The 15,420-nt window shown below is 39.5% G+C and overlaps 1 protein-coding gene across 1 annotated transcript in view; it reads left to right on the forward strand.

The window, feature by feature from the left end:
• Nucleotides 1–1,599: 1,599 nt before the first annotated feature.
• CNBD1 (cyclic nucleotide binding domain containing 1) overlaps nt 1,600–15,420 on the forward strand; it is a 364,424-nt gene continuing 350,603 nt past the window's right edge. The window contains exon 1 of the mRNA XM_053929253.1: nt 1,600–1,687. Coding sequence (XP_053785228.1) covers nt 1,600–1,687 — 88 coding nt within the window. The remainder of the gene's footprint in view (nt 1,688–15,420) is intronic.

A 15,420-nucleotide genomic window follows, 5' to 3' on the forward strand; every position in this document is an offset into this window, starting at 1 on the left:
TTTATTGTTGTTGGATCTTTTTTTGGTGAGTTCTTCCCTCATCCTGGTTAACTGAGGGTCACTCCATCCACAATGCCTTGTATTCTGTTATGCGTGTGTTGGTTGGTTGTGTTGAAGCTGTTTCTTCTGTTTGTATGAGGTTTTGAAGATTCCCTCTCACTCTTGTTCAGTTGTTTGCTCTGTGTAATTTCTCCACTATTTAGTTATATTTCCAGATAGGTCCTGGGTTGATTTGGTGTGGCTTCTACTCCCTCCTTCACCTTCTTTTGTTGTTATCTGTCGGTGGTTCTTTTGTTCGTGGGTTTCCTCTTCCAGCAGTTATCCTGGTTTTCACAGCTTCCACCTACTCATCTGATTTTTTAATGTCCTGTACAATTTTTATTCTCCAATCTTCATAGTTCCTGGATACTGTTGGCTGTTCGCTCTGTTCCTCAGAAGATCAGCTAGGTCTTCACCCATGTGCACGGGGAAGTGGACTCCATTCCCACCTATCTTGCCACCATCTTCTGTCCTCATTCACTTCTATGAGCATCCTCATTACCTGTGTTTTTAACTCTGCATCTGATAGGTTGGTCATCTCTTGTCGATTAGTTCTTTTTCTGCAGCATTGATCTGTTCTTTCATTTGGGCCATATTTATTTGTCTTGGCACACCTGTTTTGTTGTAAGGAGTTGAGCCTTAGGTATTTGCCAGGGTGGGGCAACCCACTTCGTTACATTATGGTGCTGTATGTGGGGGAAGAATCAGAGAAGGAACAATGGTGCTTGCTGAGCTCTCACCCCACTTTTATTCACTTCCCCCACTACCCACAAGCCAAATTGGGCTTTCTGGTGTTGATTTCTGGATGGGTGGGCTTCTGTACTTCCTGAGACCCCATGGGCCCCTCCAACAGACTCTTCTGTGAGACTGGGAATTTCTCCCACCTTCACAACCCCTACAGGTTTTTATAGCCTGAGGTTTTTGGCGCTTTCTTCTCCCATCACTGGAACCTTGGGGTGTGTGGTTTGTCTTGCTCCCCAGTTTTTCCTCCAGGTTTATCTGTATGCCAATGTGGGACCACCTGGTCTGCTAGCCCATGCTTTGCCGTGCACCCTCTCTGTCCCTGCTGCCCATCTCTGCCCCTGTTAAAAGTCTGGATGAGTGTTTCTTCTTTAACTCCTTTGTTGTCAGACTTCCATACAGTTCAATTTTCTGGCACCTCTGGTGGTGGTGTTGTTTTTTAAAATTAGTTGTTATCCTTCTTTTGGTTGTGTGTCTACCTACACCTCCATCTTGGCCAGAAGCTGAAATTGACTTCTGAATTCTTCTTTCATCTGACCGAGACTGTGTGCTGTTTATTCTGTTCTATCTGCCTTGTGGGTTGGGATTTCCTTCTTCGTTCCAGTTGCTCATGCTATTTCTCAGAGCACTGTTCATGAATTCCTGGACCATCCTCCCTCTTGGAATGCAGTGACAACACTGGTGAGAACCATGAGGGAAGGTTCTGAAGTACCTAGCCTATCAGAGGGCACCTTGAGGGTTCAGTTTTATGAGGCATCAAGGAAAAATCATCCTTTGCCTCTCAAGTCATCTCTTCCTAGCTGCCTTTAAGCCATCAAGATGCCTGTGTCTTCTCTTTCCTCAGCCATTCTGTCTCACATGAGGGCCATAAACAGTGTGCCTCCTCCTCTACCTCGTAGCTTGCCAAGTGAGTGGGACTTCCTCGAGGGTCTGGCATTGTCTCCAGTGTTACTTACCCTAGATATAAGACATGGGGCTTCTCAGCGTTGGTTGGTAGGGACATTGGCAATATTATTGATAGCTTATTACTGGAATGGAAAAAAAGATGGATGTACAAATTCTGTTTTGTCCTCCTGATGCCATTTTAATTTTTTAGGTCTCGAATCTTTTATGTTGTAAAATGAGGGTCTGCATGAACTCTAAGGGCTTCTATTAGCAAATATTTTTGAAGAAGAGAGATCACAAAGGCTTAGAGTGGTAACACAAGCTCGCCTGATCAGGCCCTTGTAACTATCCAGACCCAGTCTTACTGCTTTCAGGAACTAATTAATACTTAATCTTCACTGGGAGCATTCTCATTTAAAAATTTAAAGGGAAAAAAAGACAATTCCTATTATGTTGCTCTGAAATTTCTTCCCACTTCATTTTTATTTTGTAGCCATTGATTTACAATACATAGGAATTATAAATATAAGGTTAAATATTTTAAAGTTTATGCAATTGACAGTATTTTCTTATTTTATATCGCTAGTCTAAACCCAGAACATTTTTCTCTAAACGTCTTGTCATAACCATCAAATTTATAAACCTATTATTTGCTTACCAATATTAATAATTAAAAACATGTAATAGTCCTAGTGATAGCTAAGATTTAAAAACATCTTTTAGGTAGCAAACCTAACAATTGTGACCCTTTTAATATCAAAAATATATTTACTTTATTGAGTATAAAGTAAATAAATAAGTAAATTAATATTAAATATGAGATAAAGTATTTATTATATTGACTATTAATTTATTTAATGTGCATATTATTTTAATAGTATAGTAAATTTATAGTATTGATTGAAGAACCTAACCCATCTATTCTTTAGCTTCCTGGGAGAGTTAATTTTACTAGATACATATTTTTTAAATTAATGATCATAGTCTCCAGGGAAAATGGTGCCACAGGCAGCACTTGAGATCCTGAAGAGGTATATTTATGTTTTGAATGATGTTAGATGAAGTTCTTATGTTAAACTAAATTAATTTCTACATATGTTACTTTTTCTTATGTTTCTGTTATTGTGAAATTATTTTTCACATAGTAAATGTTTTGCATTTTAATGCAAGTTGAAATAAGTATTAAATGTAATTTTGATAAAAACTACAGCTCCTAATATACAGGTTTTAGTTATGAAAAAAAGGAAAAGAGTTAACCTAAGGCAATTTTTTTAGCAGCTCAGGAAATGCAGTGGTTGGGAGTTAAGAGATCAAATAAATTTAGAATCACTGGGATGAGATATGTGCTGACCTCTGCATTATCTTCCAAGGACACTCAACATGTGTGAAGTGATTAAAAGATGAAAAATCAGGAACAATTTAGATCTCAGAACTGAATAGAGTGTAATGGAAGCAGCAAGCCACTGATATCCCCTTTAGAGGCTCCAATTCGATGTTCTTTGCTGTGACTTCTCTTTGGAGACGTGTCCTGCTTGCTTAATAGCTGTGTCTTTGTGCTAATTCTAGCCAGTCAGCAATTTCCCTTAGCAAACTCTGATGGTCTCTGCTGAAACAATGACCCATGAAAGCATACATGAGGATGCTTTTAATCTGTGATATGACTGGACCTGAATTGTAAAGCAGGTATCAGCGAGGGTGATTCAAATTCACTGAGTATAGTCCTGGCTGGTGTGGCTCAGTGGACTGAGCGCCGGACTGTGAAGCAAAGAGTTTTTGGTTTGATTCCCAGTCAGGGTGCATGCCTGGCTTGCAGGCCAGGTCCCCAGTAGGGGGCTCTTGAGAGGCAACCACAGACTGATGTTTCTCTCTGTCTCTTTCTCTCTCTCTAAAAATAAATAAAATCTTCAAAAAATTTAAAAATATTAAAAAAATCACTGAGTATAAATAGGAAGGTTCAGCTAAGGACCTTATGAATTTCCAACCATTATGCACGTTCTTGTTCACATCAGATGAGGTTAGGTAGGTTATGTTTAGTGAGTCATGTCTACCTTGTCTATACATTTTACATGTAAGGAACATTCATCTAGTACCTTCCATAGGCATTGTGTAAGCATTTGGTACACTGTTGTCATTTCCCTTGTCTCTCACAAGAACATTAGGAGGTCTGTAGTAGGATAATATGGCCCTCAGTAATGTTCCTCTCCTAATCCCCAAAGCTGCAGATGTGCTGTGTTGTGTGGCAGTGGGGTGTAGACTGCAAATCAGATGACCTTAAGGAGGGGGTCCTGAATTACAGGTCAGTCCAGTGGAATCACAAGGTCCTTCCTTCATTATGGAAGAGTGATGTAGGGTGACAAATGTCCACTGGCGATTACTGGCTTTGAAGATGGAATTGGATTGAGGGGCACAGGCCAAGGAATGGGGACCTCTTGAGGCTAGAAAAGGCAAAGATATGGATTGTCCCCCAGAGCCTCCAGAAGAAATCAACTCTGCTAATACCTTCATTTTAGCTTAGTGAGATCCCGTTCAGATTTCTGACTCCCAGAACAGTGAGAAAATACATTTGTGCTGATTTAAGCCAGTAAGCTTGTGGTAATTTGCTACCACAGCAATAGGAAATTAATACATGGTCCATTTTACAATCAAGAATAGTGAGGCTGAGGTTTTTTCCTAAGGTTTACACAGTTGTCCTAGTGTGTAGACTCTTCATAGTATCCCCCCTGCAATGAATTATCTCTGCTTATAAAAACAACAGTCAACAATACCCCAGTTTCCTCCTTGCCCAGCACCTGAGGTGCCCTGCCCATATTACCGGTTAAACTATGTCTGTGCATTGTTTGCATTTGCACATTGATTTGAGGTAGAGAACTGATGGCCCACCTATCAACTGTCTTCCAGTTCTGTCTCCTCACTCTGAAATTCAGACTCTCAGACACACCAAGTAGTTAAACTTCTGTCACATATATTTTTGTTGGAAAAATTTCAAGTCTTCTTCTGTAGTCTCTGAATTGTGTCTCAGGAATCTTCACAACTTGTTAACACTTTGAAAGAGATGATTGGTCTCAAAAGCACAAATGGACATGGAACTCTTTATACTGGATGCGAATTGTTTTAAAAGCCATACATTTAGTAAACCCTAAAGTAGTTTTTACTACCTGTGGGAAATATCTGGTCTGAGTGTACATATGACCTGTTATTATTAGATATTGATTTCCTAAAGAGACAAAAGTAAGAAAAATGTCTTATTATATTTTAATAGAAAGCATGAAGCTGTCCTTCAGCATTTGGCTGTAGGGAACCCATCTACATTCACAATTAGCAGGAAGGTCTTGGCCAGCTCTGTTTGGGTTCATAGACTATGTCTCTATTTGTTTCATGCTTATTAGTCTTATCCTTCTGAGAAAGGACAAGTACAAAAATGTGCTTTACATTTTGATTGCATTTTATCTGGGAGAAAGCATTTCTGTGCTTTTGTTTCAGTAACAACAAAGGCGTCAGCTTCATGAAGTTTTTGTGGCTACATTTTGCTTATTCTGATGTATGAGATTGTAGAGGGGACAGGGAGCCTAAAGGAGTTTAGAAACAAGATGTAATCTTGTACTCTTTCTGTGAATGTTTTCCTTGGCTCCTTTTTCATTGCATTGTTCACATTTACACAAAAGCTGGGAAAAAACTATCACCCTTCTTAACACTTCAAGGGCATTTCCTGTAATTTGAGCATCTTTCAGTTCTTCCATAGCTAAAGATGAAAGGAGTTTTAAGACACATAGATATATCTGGAAAAGTGAATATTGTTCCATTTTAAAGTGCTAAACCTCAAATCCTAGGAGTGAAATAAGAAAAAAGGGGGCTTGTCAGTGAGAAGAAAGATGGAAGCAGACCATGTAATGAATGAGAAAACTAGGCTTAAAAACAGCTGAAAGAGATGAGAATGGCTATTTTCATAAGGCATACAAAATGGAAAAGATGGCTAAATGTCTGTGCATAGCTTTGTGTTTGTATAATTGATTGTAGTCTTATGAACATCAGATAATTTATAAAAAGGAGTATTGGAAAATTATTTTCTCAGCTCTATTTTTCAGTGTAAAAGTTCTTTTTTCTTTATTTTTATTCCCAAAGGAGAAAGAAATGGATGTTTTGCTGCAAATAACAAGCATTTCTTCTTTTTTTCTTGTGACTGTTATAACTATCTCAATATATTTGTACTTTTTATTAGAAAATCATGAATAGCCTTTAAAAAATGGGTCATGGCAACTTTGAGCTGGATTATGATAGGGATTCAGGCAGGAATCCTCAGGGTAAATTGCAGTGCATTTCAAATCAGATCTGCCCATTAAGGGTCACCCCAGCTCATCCCTGAGTTCAGTCAACCTTCTGAGAAATACCTGCTGCATTTATACACCACATCCATGTAGACCCATCCTCCATCACCTTTGACTGAACTGATACCTGGTTTCCCTTCTGACATATGATGTAGACTGAATTATTTTCTCATATGTTTTAAACAGGAATTTGATCTTGTTAACTCTCTACTCAAAAGGTGTCAGGGTTCTCATCTCCTCCAAAACTTAGATTATAATCTGTTTTCCTCAATCTGGCATTTAAATTTTTCATGATTTGGCTAAAATCTGTCTGTGCTAGATTTTTACACTTCCAATTGATATGACTCTCCACTATAGTGAAAATGCTTGATGGATGTTCTTTAAACCCATCTGCAACACTACTCTGCTGGAGAGGAGGATTTTCTAGATTAAATTAAACATTAAGATGTCCAGATTTAACATGTGTTATCAGGATATAGAATAGAGTCTCAGTCTTCCAAAAGGCCATCTGGGAGTGGTTCCCCTTTCAAGGAGGAGTTCTCACAGCTGCCTGGGCAGTATGCCACAGAGCCTTTGATGGCCACCCATGTAGTATTTCAGGTTCTAGGTCATGAGAGTAATTTAGGGCATGTGCTGAATTGCCCTGGGCACAGCTTCATAGCCCACTGGAGACCTATAAAATTATTTTCTCAGCTTTTTATCATTTTTTAAAGATTTTATTTATTTATTTTTAGAGAGAAGGGAAGGAAGGGAGAAAGAGAGGGAGAGAAACATCAATGTGTGGTTGCCTCTCATGCGTCGCCTAATGGGGACCTGGCCTGCAACCCAGACACACATGTGTATCTGACTGGGACACACTGGGAATTGAACCAGTGACCCTTTGCTTCACAGGCCCATGCTTAATCCACTGAGCTATACCAGCCAGGGCTCAGCTTTTTATAATTTTTTATAGGCTCATTGCAACGAGCCTATAAAAATCCATAGGAAGGGACTAGTTAAATAGTATGTATAAATGACCCATGGACATGGACAATAGTATAGAAATTGACTTTGGAGGAATAAGTAGAGGAGGGCAAAAGGGGAAAAATTGGGACAACTGTAATAGAATAACAATAAAAAAATCTTTAAAAAATCAATTGGTGCTTTTTCTAAGTTTTCTTTTTGTTAAAATAAGTTTCCCAGTTCTTTTTTAAAGTATATTTTATTTATGCTATTAGCATTGTACATTTTTCCTCACCTTTATCACCCTCCTCTCTGTACACCTCCCACCCTCCAGCTTCCCCACCCCCCTTAGTTCATGTTCATGTGTCATACATATAATTTCTTTGCCTTCTGTATTTCCTATACTATTCTTAACCTTCCCCTGTCTATTTTATGCCTACAAACTATGCTTCTTATTCCCTGCATCTTTCCCCCCCATTTTCCCACTCTCCCTTCCCACTGATAACCTTCCATATGATCTCCATTTCTGTGATTCTGTTCCTGTTCTAGTTGTTTGCTTAGTTTTTTTTTTTTTAATTTCAGTTGTTGATAGTTGTGTGTTGTCATTTTATTATTCATAGGTTTGGTCTTCTATTTCTTGGATAATCCCTTAAACATTTCATATAATAAGGGCTTGGTAATGATGAACTCCTTTAACTTTAACTTATCTGGGAAGCACTTTATCTGCCCTTCTGTTATAAATGATAGCTTTGCTGGATAGAATAATTTTGGATACAGTTCCTTGCCTTTCATGACTTCAAATACTTTTTTCCAGTCCCATTTGCCTGTAAGGATTCTTTTGAGAAACCAGCTGATAGTCTTATGGGAACTCCGTTAAAGGTAACTTTCTCCTTTTCTGTTGCTGCTTTTAAGATTTCTCTCCTTATCTTTAATCTTGGGTAACTTAATTATGATGCGCCTTGGTGCATTTCTTCTTGGATCCAATTTCTTTGGGACTCTCTGGGCTTCCTCAGCTTCCTGGAAGACTATTTCCATCACCAGATGGGGAACTTTTCCTTCATAATTTGTTCAAATAAGTTTCCAGTTTATTGCTCTTCCTCTTCTCCTGATGGCACAACTATGATTTGGATTTTGGAACATTTAAAGTTGTCCCAGAGGTTCTTCAGCTTCTCCTCATTTCTTTGAATTCTTATTTCTTCATTCTGTTCCAGTGGGATGTTTATTTCTTCCTTTTATTCCAAATTGTTGATTTGAGTCCTGGTTTCCTTCCCTTCACTGTTGGTTCCCTGTATAATTTCCTTTATTTCACTTTGCACAGTCTTCATTACTTCCTTCATTTTGTGAAACAGTCTTTTCTGTGAGCATTCTGATTATCATTTTGTTTTCTATTTTTTCCACATTTTTTATTGTTGTTCAAGTACAGTTGTCTTCATTTCCCCCACAACTCCCCCTCCACCCCAGCTATCCCCACTTTCCACTCTTGATCCTACCCCTGTTTGGTTTTCTCCATGTGTCCTTTATAGATATTCCTGAAAACACTTCCCTTTTCCTCCCACTATCCCCTCCCACCTCTTCTCTCATTACTGTCAGTTTGTTCTTAATTTCAATGTCTCTGGTTATATTTTGATTGCTTGTTTGTTTTGTTGATTAGGTTTCACTTATAGGTGAGATCATATTGACTGCCAAAGTTTTGAACTCTGCATTTGATAGGTTGGCTATCTCCTTATCGCTTAGTTCTGTTTTTGGAGTTTTGATCTGTTCTTTCATTTGGGCCATATTTATTTGTCTTGGCACACCAGTTACATTTTAAGGGGTGAAACCTTAGGTATTCGCTAGAGTGGGACAACCCTCTTCACTGCATTGTGGAGCTGTCTGTAGGGCAGGGGTCAGAGAGGGAACACTTCCCTTTGCTTGGCTCTCACCCCAATTTCTGTCACTTCCCTTGCTTTCCTCAAGCCAATTGTGCCTTTTCAAGATTCCTGGGTAGGTGAGTTTGTGTATGTTCTAGGACCTTCTGGGTCTCTCCAACAGACTCTCCTGTGAGACTAGAAGTTTCTCCCAACTTCACAACCCCCACAGCTTTTTACAGCCAGAAGTTTTAAGTCTTTAGTTTCCCACACTGACACCTGGGTTTTGCAGTCTGCCTCACTCCCCAGTTGTGCCTCCTGGCTTATCCGTGCATGAATGTGGGACTGCCTGGTCTGCCAGCCCCCACCTTGCTATGAGTCTTCTCTTCCCTGCTGCCCTTCTCTGCCCCTCCTACCAGTCTAGATGAATGTTTCTTTAACTTCTTGGTTGTCAGAGTTCCTTGCAGTTTGATTTTCTGGCACTTCTGGTCCTTTATTGTCTTTAGATTGGTTGTAATCCTTCTTTTGGTTGTGCATGGAAGCTAAGTGTTTCTATGTATGCCACCATCTTGGTCGGAACCTGTTTCCAAGTTTTCTGAAATGAATCTCTCTGCCACAAGAGTCACTGTATCCAGGGGATCCCATTTCAGTGTCTCTCCATAAGGTGTTTGCAGTTGCTTATTGTCCCTCCTGGTCCAGATGCAACTTGCTAGTCAGGGATTGTTGTTTCTGTCAGCAGTGCTACCCAGCAATGTATTACTCTCTCTTCATCTGGGCTCCAAGGAGCAGAGCTGGAATGCTCCCATGCTGAAGAGAAAGTTACTCTTTCAGTTGCACAGTTGTACTCCTCACCACGCTGTCCTGCTTCAGCTCATGTCTCCTCTGGGTTTCCTTTCCCTCCACCTGTTCTATTTGGTGCTATCATTCCCATTTTTCAAAATTTTGCTTAGTGACTGACTATCATCTCCACAAACACTCTCTTGGCCTCTCTTTCTTACCTGAAATGTCCTTAACCCTTTTGCTACGCCTCTCTTGTTATTCCTGTTGCTTGTAACCTCACATCAGGTTCCTTATATACATGTTGGTTATGATTCTAATTATATGAATATCTGGAGATAAGGGGTTATCCTTCACATGTCTTTGTATGTCCAATGCTTAGCTTGTAGGTGATTAATAAATGCAAAGAATAATAAACAAATCTCACACAATTTATGGAAATTTTGGTGAATAAGAATCTTTTGAAAATACTATGCAAATAAATTATGCATCAGACACAAGATATTATTGAAAAATTGAGTGAGTCTTTCTGCCAACCAATAGCCTTAATCTTTTCTTCAGAAGTAATTATGAAATTTTTCTTGAACTTTTCCATGCATAATAATATGTATATGCACATATATAATACACATACACATATGGATGTGTGTATGTAAGAGTGTGTGTTTAATCTTGTTTTTTAAAATATAGGGTAAGACATTTTCATCATCCTATTTCATACGTCTAATTTTCACTTAATATTTTACATTATGAAGGCCTTTTCATGTCAACACATACATATACACATTATTTATTTTAGTGGCTATATTGTATGTTGTTGTTTGAATAACCAAAATCCTTCTAATGAGTGTGTTTGTTGTCAAGCTATTGTGCCTCATCTTCCAACCCACCCTTCTACATTCTGCTTCATGGTGCTGAGGCTGTGACTATGCAAACCACTGATTCCCCCAGGCAGCCAGCTGGCTTGCTATTAGGACCTGTCAATAGCAGGTGTTAGAGGGAGATTGGAAGGCAGGAGGAAAGTGGGGGAAAGTGTTCATTCTTTTGTCTTTTCTTTCTGGTTTGCTTCTCCTTTTTGTGACTGTTGCTCTAGCAATGTGTCTTTTTCACCCAAGCAGTGGCTGTTCATTCCAGCAACAGTTGTCCCAACATCCCCAGAAATAGCCTCATCTCATCCCCCCTCCAAAACCCAGAACCTGCTCTGGAGCTTGTTTTCAGAGGTCCAGGCCTTGGCTTTGTAGGGCCATTAGTCCATGTTTCTAAGTTTTAGTAATTGTCTTGTCCCTTTGTTTCATCAGCAAAAATAGAGATGATATTTGGTGTTTCCTTTCTGTGTCCTTAGTTTCCTAATACCCCACTGACACTGACAGCTATTTGTCTCATTTTTTTTCCAGAAAGTTACTGGTTTGGTTCCTATCTCCTGACTAATACACAGGGGATTTGTTTCTAGTGAGTTTCCCTGTTAACATCAAATAAACATCCTGTACATACATTTTGAGTTGATAAGTAAGTGTTTCAATAGAACTGCAATGCCACAAGGCATGTGCATTTTAAATTTGATAACTATTGATAAATTGTCTACCAAAAAGTTTGTATGAATTTTCAGGCCCACCATCAATATATAACTATGCACACTTTCATCTCACAATATTTATACTAATATCATGTATTATAAAACAAACATTTTATCAGTAAATTAATTGCAAATAGTTTTAATTACTCTTTAAATTTGCCTTTCTTTAAGACTGAGGTTTAGCCCTGGATGGTGTAGCTCAGTGGATTGAGTGCAGGCTGTGAACCAAAGCATCGCCAATTTGTTTCCCAGTCACAGCACAAGCCTGGGTTGTGGGCCAGGTCCACAGTAGGTGGTCTGTGAGAGGCAACCACACATTGATGTTTCTCTCCCTCTCTTTATCCTTCCCTTCCCCTTCTCTAAAAATAAACAAATAAAATCTTTAAAAAACTGAGGTTTAGAATATTTTCATATATTTGTGGTTATTTGTACTTATTTAAGTGAAAAATCTGTTCTGTCCCTTACCCATTTATTGAAGTTTATTTTTCCTTTTATTGGAAAGGACTTTGTGTATCAAAGAAATTAGCCCTTTGGCATATACTATGCGAATATTTTTCTCAGTGTGTGTGTGTGTGTGTGTGTGTTGGTCTCTGTGATTTTTGTGTCATACAAAGTTTTTAGAATGTTCTTATAATTTTTGTCCTCTGTTATCAGTTATTGCTTGGATGGTCATTCTCCATGACAAGACATAAAATAATTCTCCCATGCTTTCTTTTAGTACTTCTACTATTTATTTTTTTAATATTAAGCTTATAAAATATTGGCTGTATCTGGAATTCATTTTGGTTTAGAATAGTGAAGTATGGCTACAACGTAATATTTTTCCAAATGGCCAACCAATTGTTCTAATACCATTTGTTGAGTATTCTCTTTCCTATTAATTTGAAATGCCAGTTTTTATTATATTCTACATTTTTGTATGAATTCTTTATCTGTTTCTTGAAACTATTATTTGCTTTTTTCACTTATTTCTTGTCTATGTATTCATGTTGAATTGTTATAATTTATAAAACATTATAATACATTTTTATATCTGGTAAGATTAACTCTTACTGATTACTTTTTTATTTTTTTTTCACATTTTGTTTATTGTTGTTCCAGCACAGATGCCTCCATTTCCTCTCCACCACTCCCCACCAACTCAGCCATTCCCACTTCCCACCCTTGTTGTTATCCCACTTAGGTTTTGCCCATGTGTATTTTTTTTTAAATTTTTATTGTTATTCAATGACAGTTGTATGCCTTTTCTCCCCATCCCTCCACCCAAACCCAGCTGAACCCACCTCCCTCCCTCACCTCCCCCCTCCTCCCTTTTTTTGTCCATGTGTCCTTTATAGTAGTTGCTGTAATCCCCTCTTCCCACTGTCCCCCCCGCCCCCAAGCTATTGTTAGATTGTTCTTAACTTCAATGTCCCTGGTTATATTTTGTTTGCTTTTTTCTACTATTATGTTCCAGTTAAGGGTGAGATCATATGGCATTTGTCCCTCACCGCCTGGCTTATTTCACTTAGCATAATGCTCTCCAGTTTCATCCATGCTGTTTGTTGCAAAGGGTATAAGCTCCTTCTTTCTCTCTGCTGCGTAGAATTCCATTGTGTAAATATACCACTGTTTTTGGATCCACTCGTTTGTTCATGGGCACTTCGGTTGCTTCCAGTACTTGGCTATTGTAAATTGTGCTGCTATGAACATTGGGGTGCACAGGTTCTTTTGGATTGGTGTTTCGGGGTTCTTAGGATATAATCCCAGCAGCAGAATTGCTGGGTCAAAGGGGAGTTCCATTTTTAGTTTTTTGAGGAAATACATATTGTTTTCCACAGTGGCCTCACCAGTCTGCATTTCCACCAACAGTGCACTAGGGTTCCCTTTTCTCCGCATCCTCTCCAACATTTGTTTGTGGATTTGTTTATGTTGGCTACTCTGACTGCTACCCCTGCTTTTTTTTCCTGTCCCTTTGCTTGGAAAATTTGTTTCCAGCCCTTCACTTTCAGTCTGTGTAAGTCCTTGTCCTGAGATGGGTCTCTTGTAGGCGGAATATGTGTGGGTCATGTTTTCTTATCCATTCAGCTATTCTATGTCTTTTGATTGGAGCATTTAATCCATTTACGTTTAAGGTGGTTATCGATAGGTAGTTATTCATTGCCATTTTTTCCTACCTGTGTTCCTCTCTCTTTCTCTTTTCCTTCCTTTCCTTAAAGCCGTCCCTTTAGCATCTCTTGCAGTGCTGGTTTGGTGGTGGTTTATTTTTTAGACTTCTTTTGTCTGGGAAACTCTTTATTTGGCCTTCTATCTTGATTGAGAGCCTTGCTGGATAAAGTAGTCTTGGTTGCATGCCTCTGGTTCTCATTACTTGGAATATTTTTTGTCATTCTCTTCTGGCTTGCAGCGTTTCCATTAGGAAGTCAGTTGCTAACCTTACTGGGGCTCCCTTGTATGTTACTTCCTTTTTCTCCCTTGCTGCCCTTAAGATCCTCTCTTTGTCTTGGAATTTTGCCATTTTAATTATGATGTGTCTTGCAGTGGGTCTCTTGGGTTCCTCTTGCTTGGGACTCTCTGTGTTTCCTGGAGTTGTGTGACTTTTTCTCTCATCAGATGAGGGAAATTTTCCATCATTACTTTTTCAAATGGGTTTTCTATCCCTTGCTCTTCTTCTTCTCCTTCTGGTGGTCCTATTATACGGATATTGTTACATTTCATGTTGTCCTGCATTTCCCTTATTTCCTCTTCATTCCTTCTGAGCCTGTTTTCCTTTTCTTGCTCTTTCTGGGTGTTTTTTTCTACTTTGTCCTCCAGCTCGCTGATCCGATCCTCTGCTTCATCAAGTCTGCTTTTCATTCCTTCTACTGTGTTCTTCAATTCAGAAATTGTGTTCTTCAATTCAGAAATTGTATTCTTCATTTCCTCTTGGCCCTTGTTGATAGTTTCTATTTCCTTTTTCACATTGATATAGTTTGCAGTGAGTTCACTGTAGTTTCCCTGTAGTTTCTGGTAGTTCTCTTTGAGCTCAGAGAGCTCAGTGAGCTTCCTGATGACCATTGCTTTGAACTCAGTATCTGATAATTGACTTTCCTCTTTTTCAGTTAGCATTCTTTCGGGGCTTCCTCCTTTCCTTTTTATTTGGGAATTGTTTCTTTGTCTTCCCATTGTTTGTGCGACTCTTCTTGTTAGCCTCTGCTTCTTAAATTGCTCTATTCTGACTCGCTGTGTTTATGGTATGAACTTCTATGGTAGAATGCCAATGGGATTCAGTGGTGCTGTCTCCTTAATCTCCTGTGCTCACTGGTCTTGAGCTGACGTTTATGGGTGTAACACAGTCTTACTCTGGTCTTTACAGCACTCCAGGTTTTCTTGTCTCACCTGTGGGAAAAAGAGGAATGGGGGCCAAAAAACAAACAAACAAAAAAAAAAAAGGAAGGAGGGAAAAAAGGAATAGAAAAGGAAAGGAAGGAAGGGAGTAGGAATAAAGAAAGATTGGAGGCAAGATAAGAAGGAATTTTTTAACAAAAATTAAAACAACAGAGTAAATAAAAGAAGGCAGGAAGAAGGAATAAAAAGGGTAAAGGATGGAAGGAAGAAGGAATAAGAAAAGACAGAAGGACAGAACGAAGAAGGAATTCAGGGGGAAAGAAGGAAAGAAAAAAGAAAAAAAAAAAAAAAGGTTTTCTGCTGGCTTTAAACTGGTCAGGTTAGTTCTGCTGGTAGTCCTGTCTGTGGAATGGCAGGGGGTGGTTGGAAGGATTGGTTTCACTTTTCTCCCTTCCTGAGCCACACTCTTCGCTGTTGTTCAGCCTTCAATCTAGTTCCTCCAGGTCCTTCTGCTCCCCACTAGGCCTTTAGTTCACCAGCTGTGATGTCCTTGATTTGCACCAATTAGGGGCAACTCACATTCCACCTTCTTGTTCTTTGCTGACTTAGATGCTAGGGGCTCTCGGTGCTGCTTTGGGGTAGTTCAGCCCCCTACTGGGTCGAGTCTTTCCGGAGAATGCAGTCTCTCCTAGCCCTGCAGCTCCCCTCTGCTGGGCGTTCTGCCTTCCTCCTAGAGAGCCAGTAGGCCCTGCAGAGTTCTGTGCGCAGGGGCTATGTAGGAGTTTTTCAGAACCAGTGCTTTTGGCTGTGGTCACCTGCAGGCAGCCAGGCAGTTGATCTGGTTGTGTGTCCAATCTCCGCTTTGGACTTAGGTTGGTTGCCTATCCCCTGCTTAGGTTCTGCGCGCGGGAGGTGGGGCGGCAGCCAGCGACTGATCCGGTTTCGCGCTCACCCAGGAGCTTTTTGTCTCTGCTCCCAGGCAGCAGGG

This window comes from Desmodus rotundus, chromosome 8 (assembly GCF_022682495.2).
Source record: "Desmodus rotundus isolate HL8 chromosome 8, HLdesRot8A.1, whole genome shotgun sequence".
Lineage (NCBI taxonomy): Eukaryota > Metazoa > Chordata > Mammalia > Chiroptera > Phyllostomidae > Desmodus > Desmodus rotundus.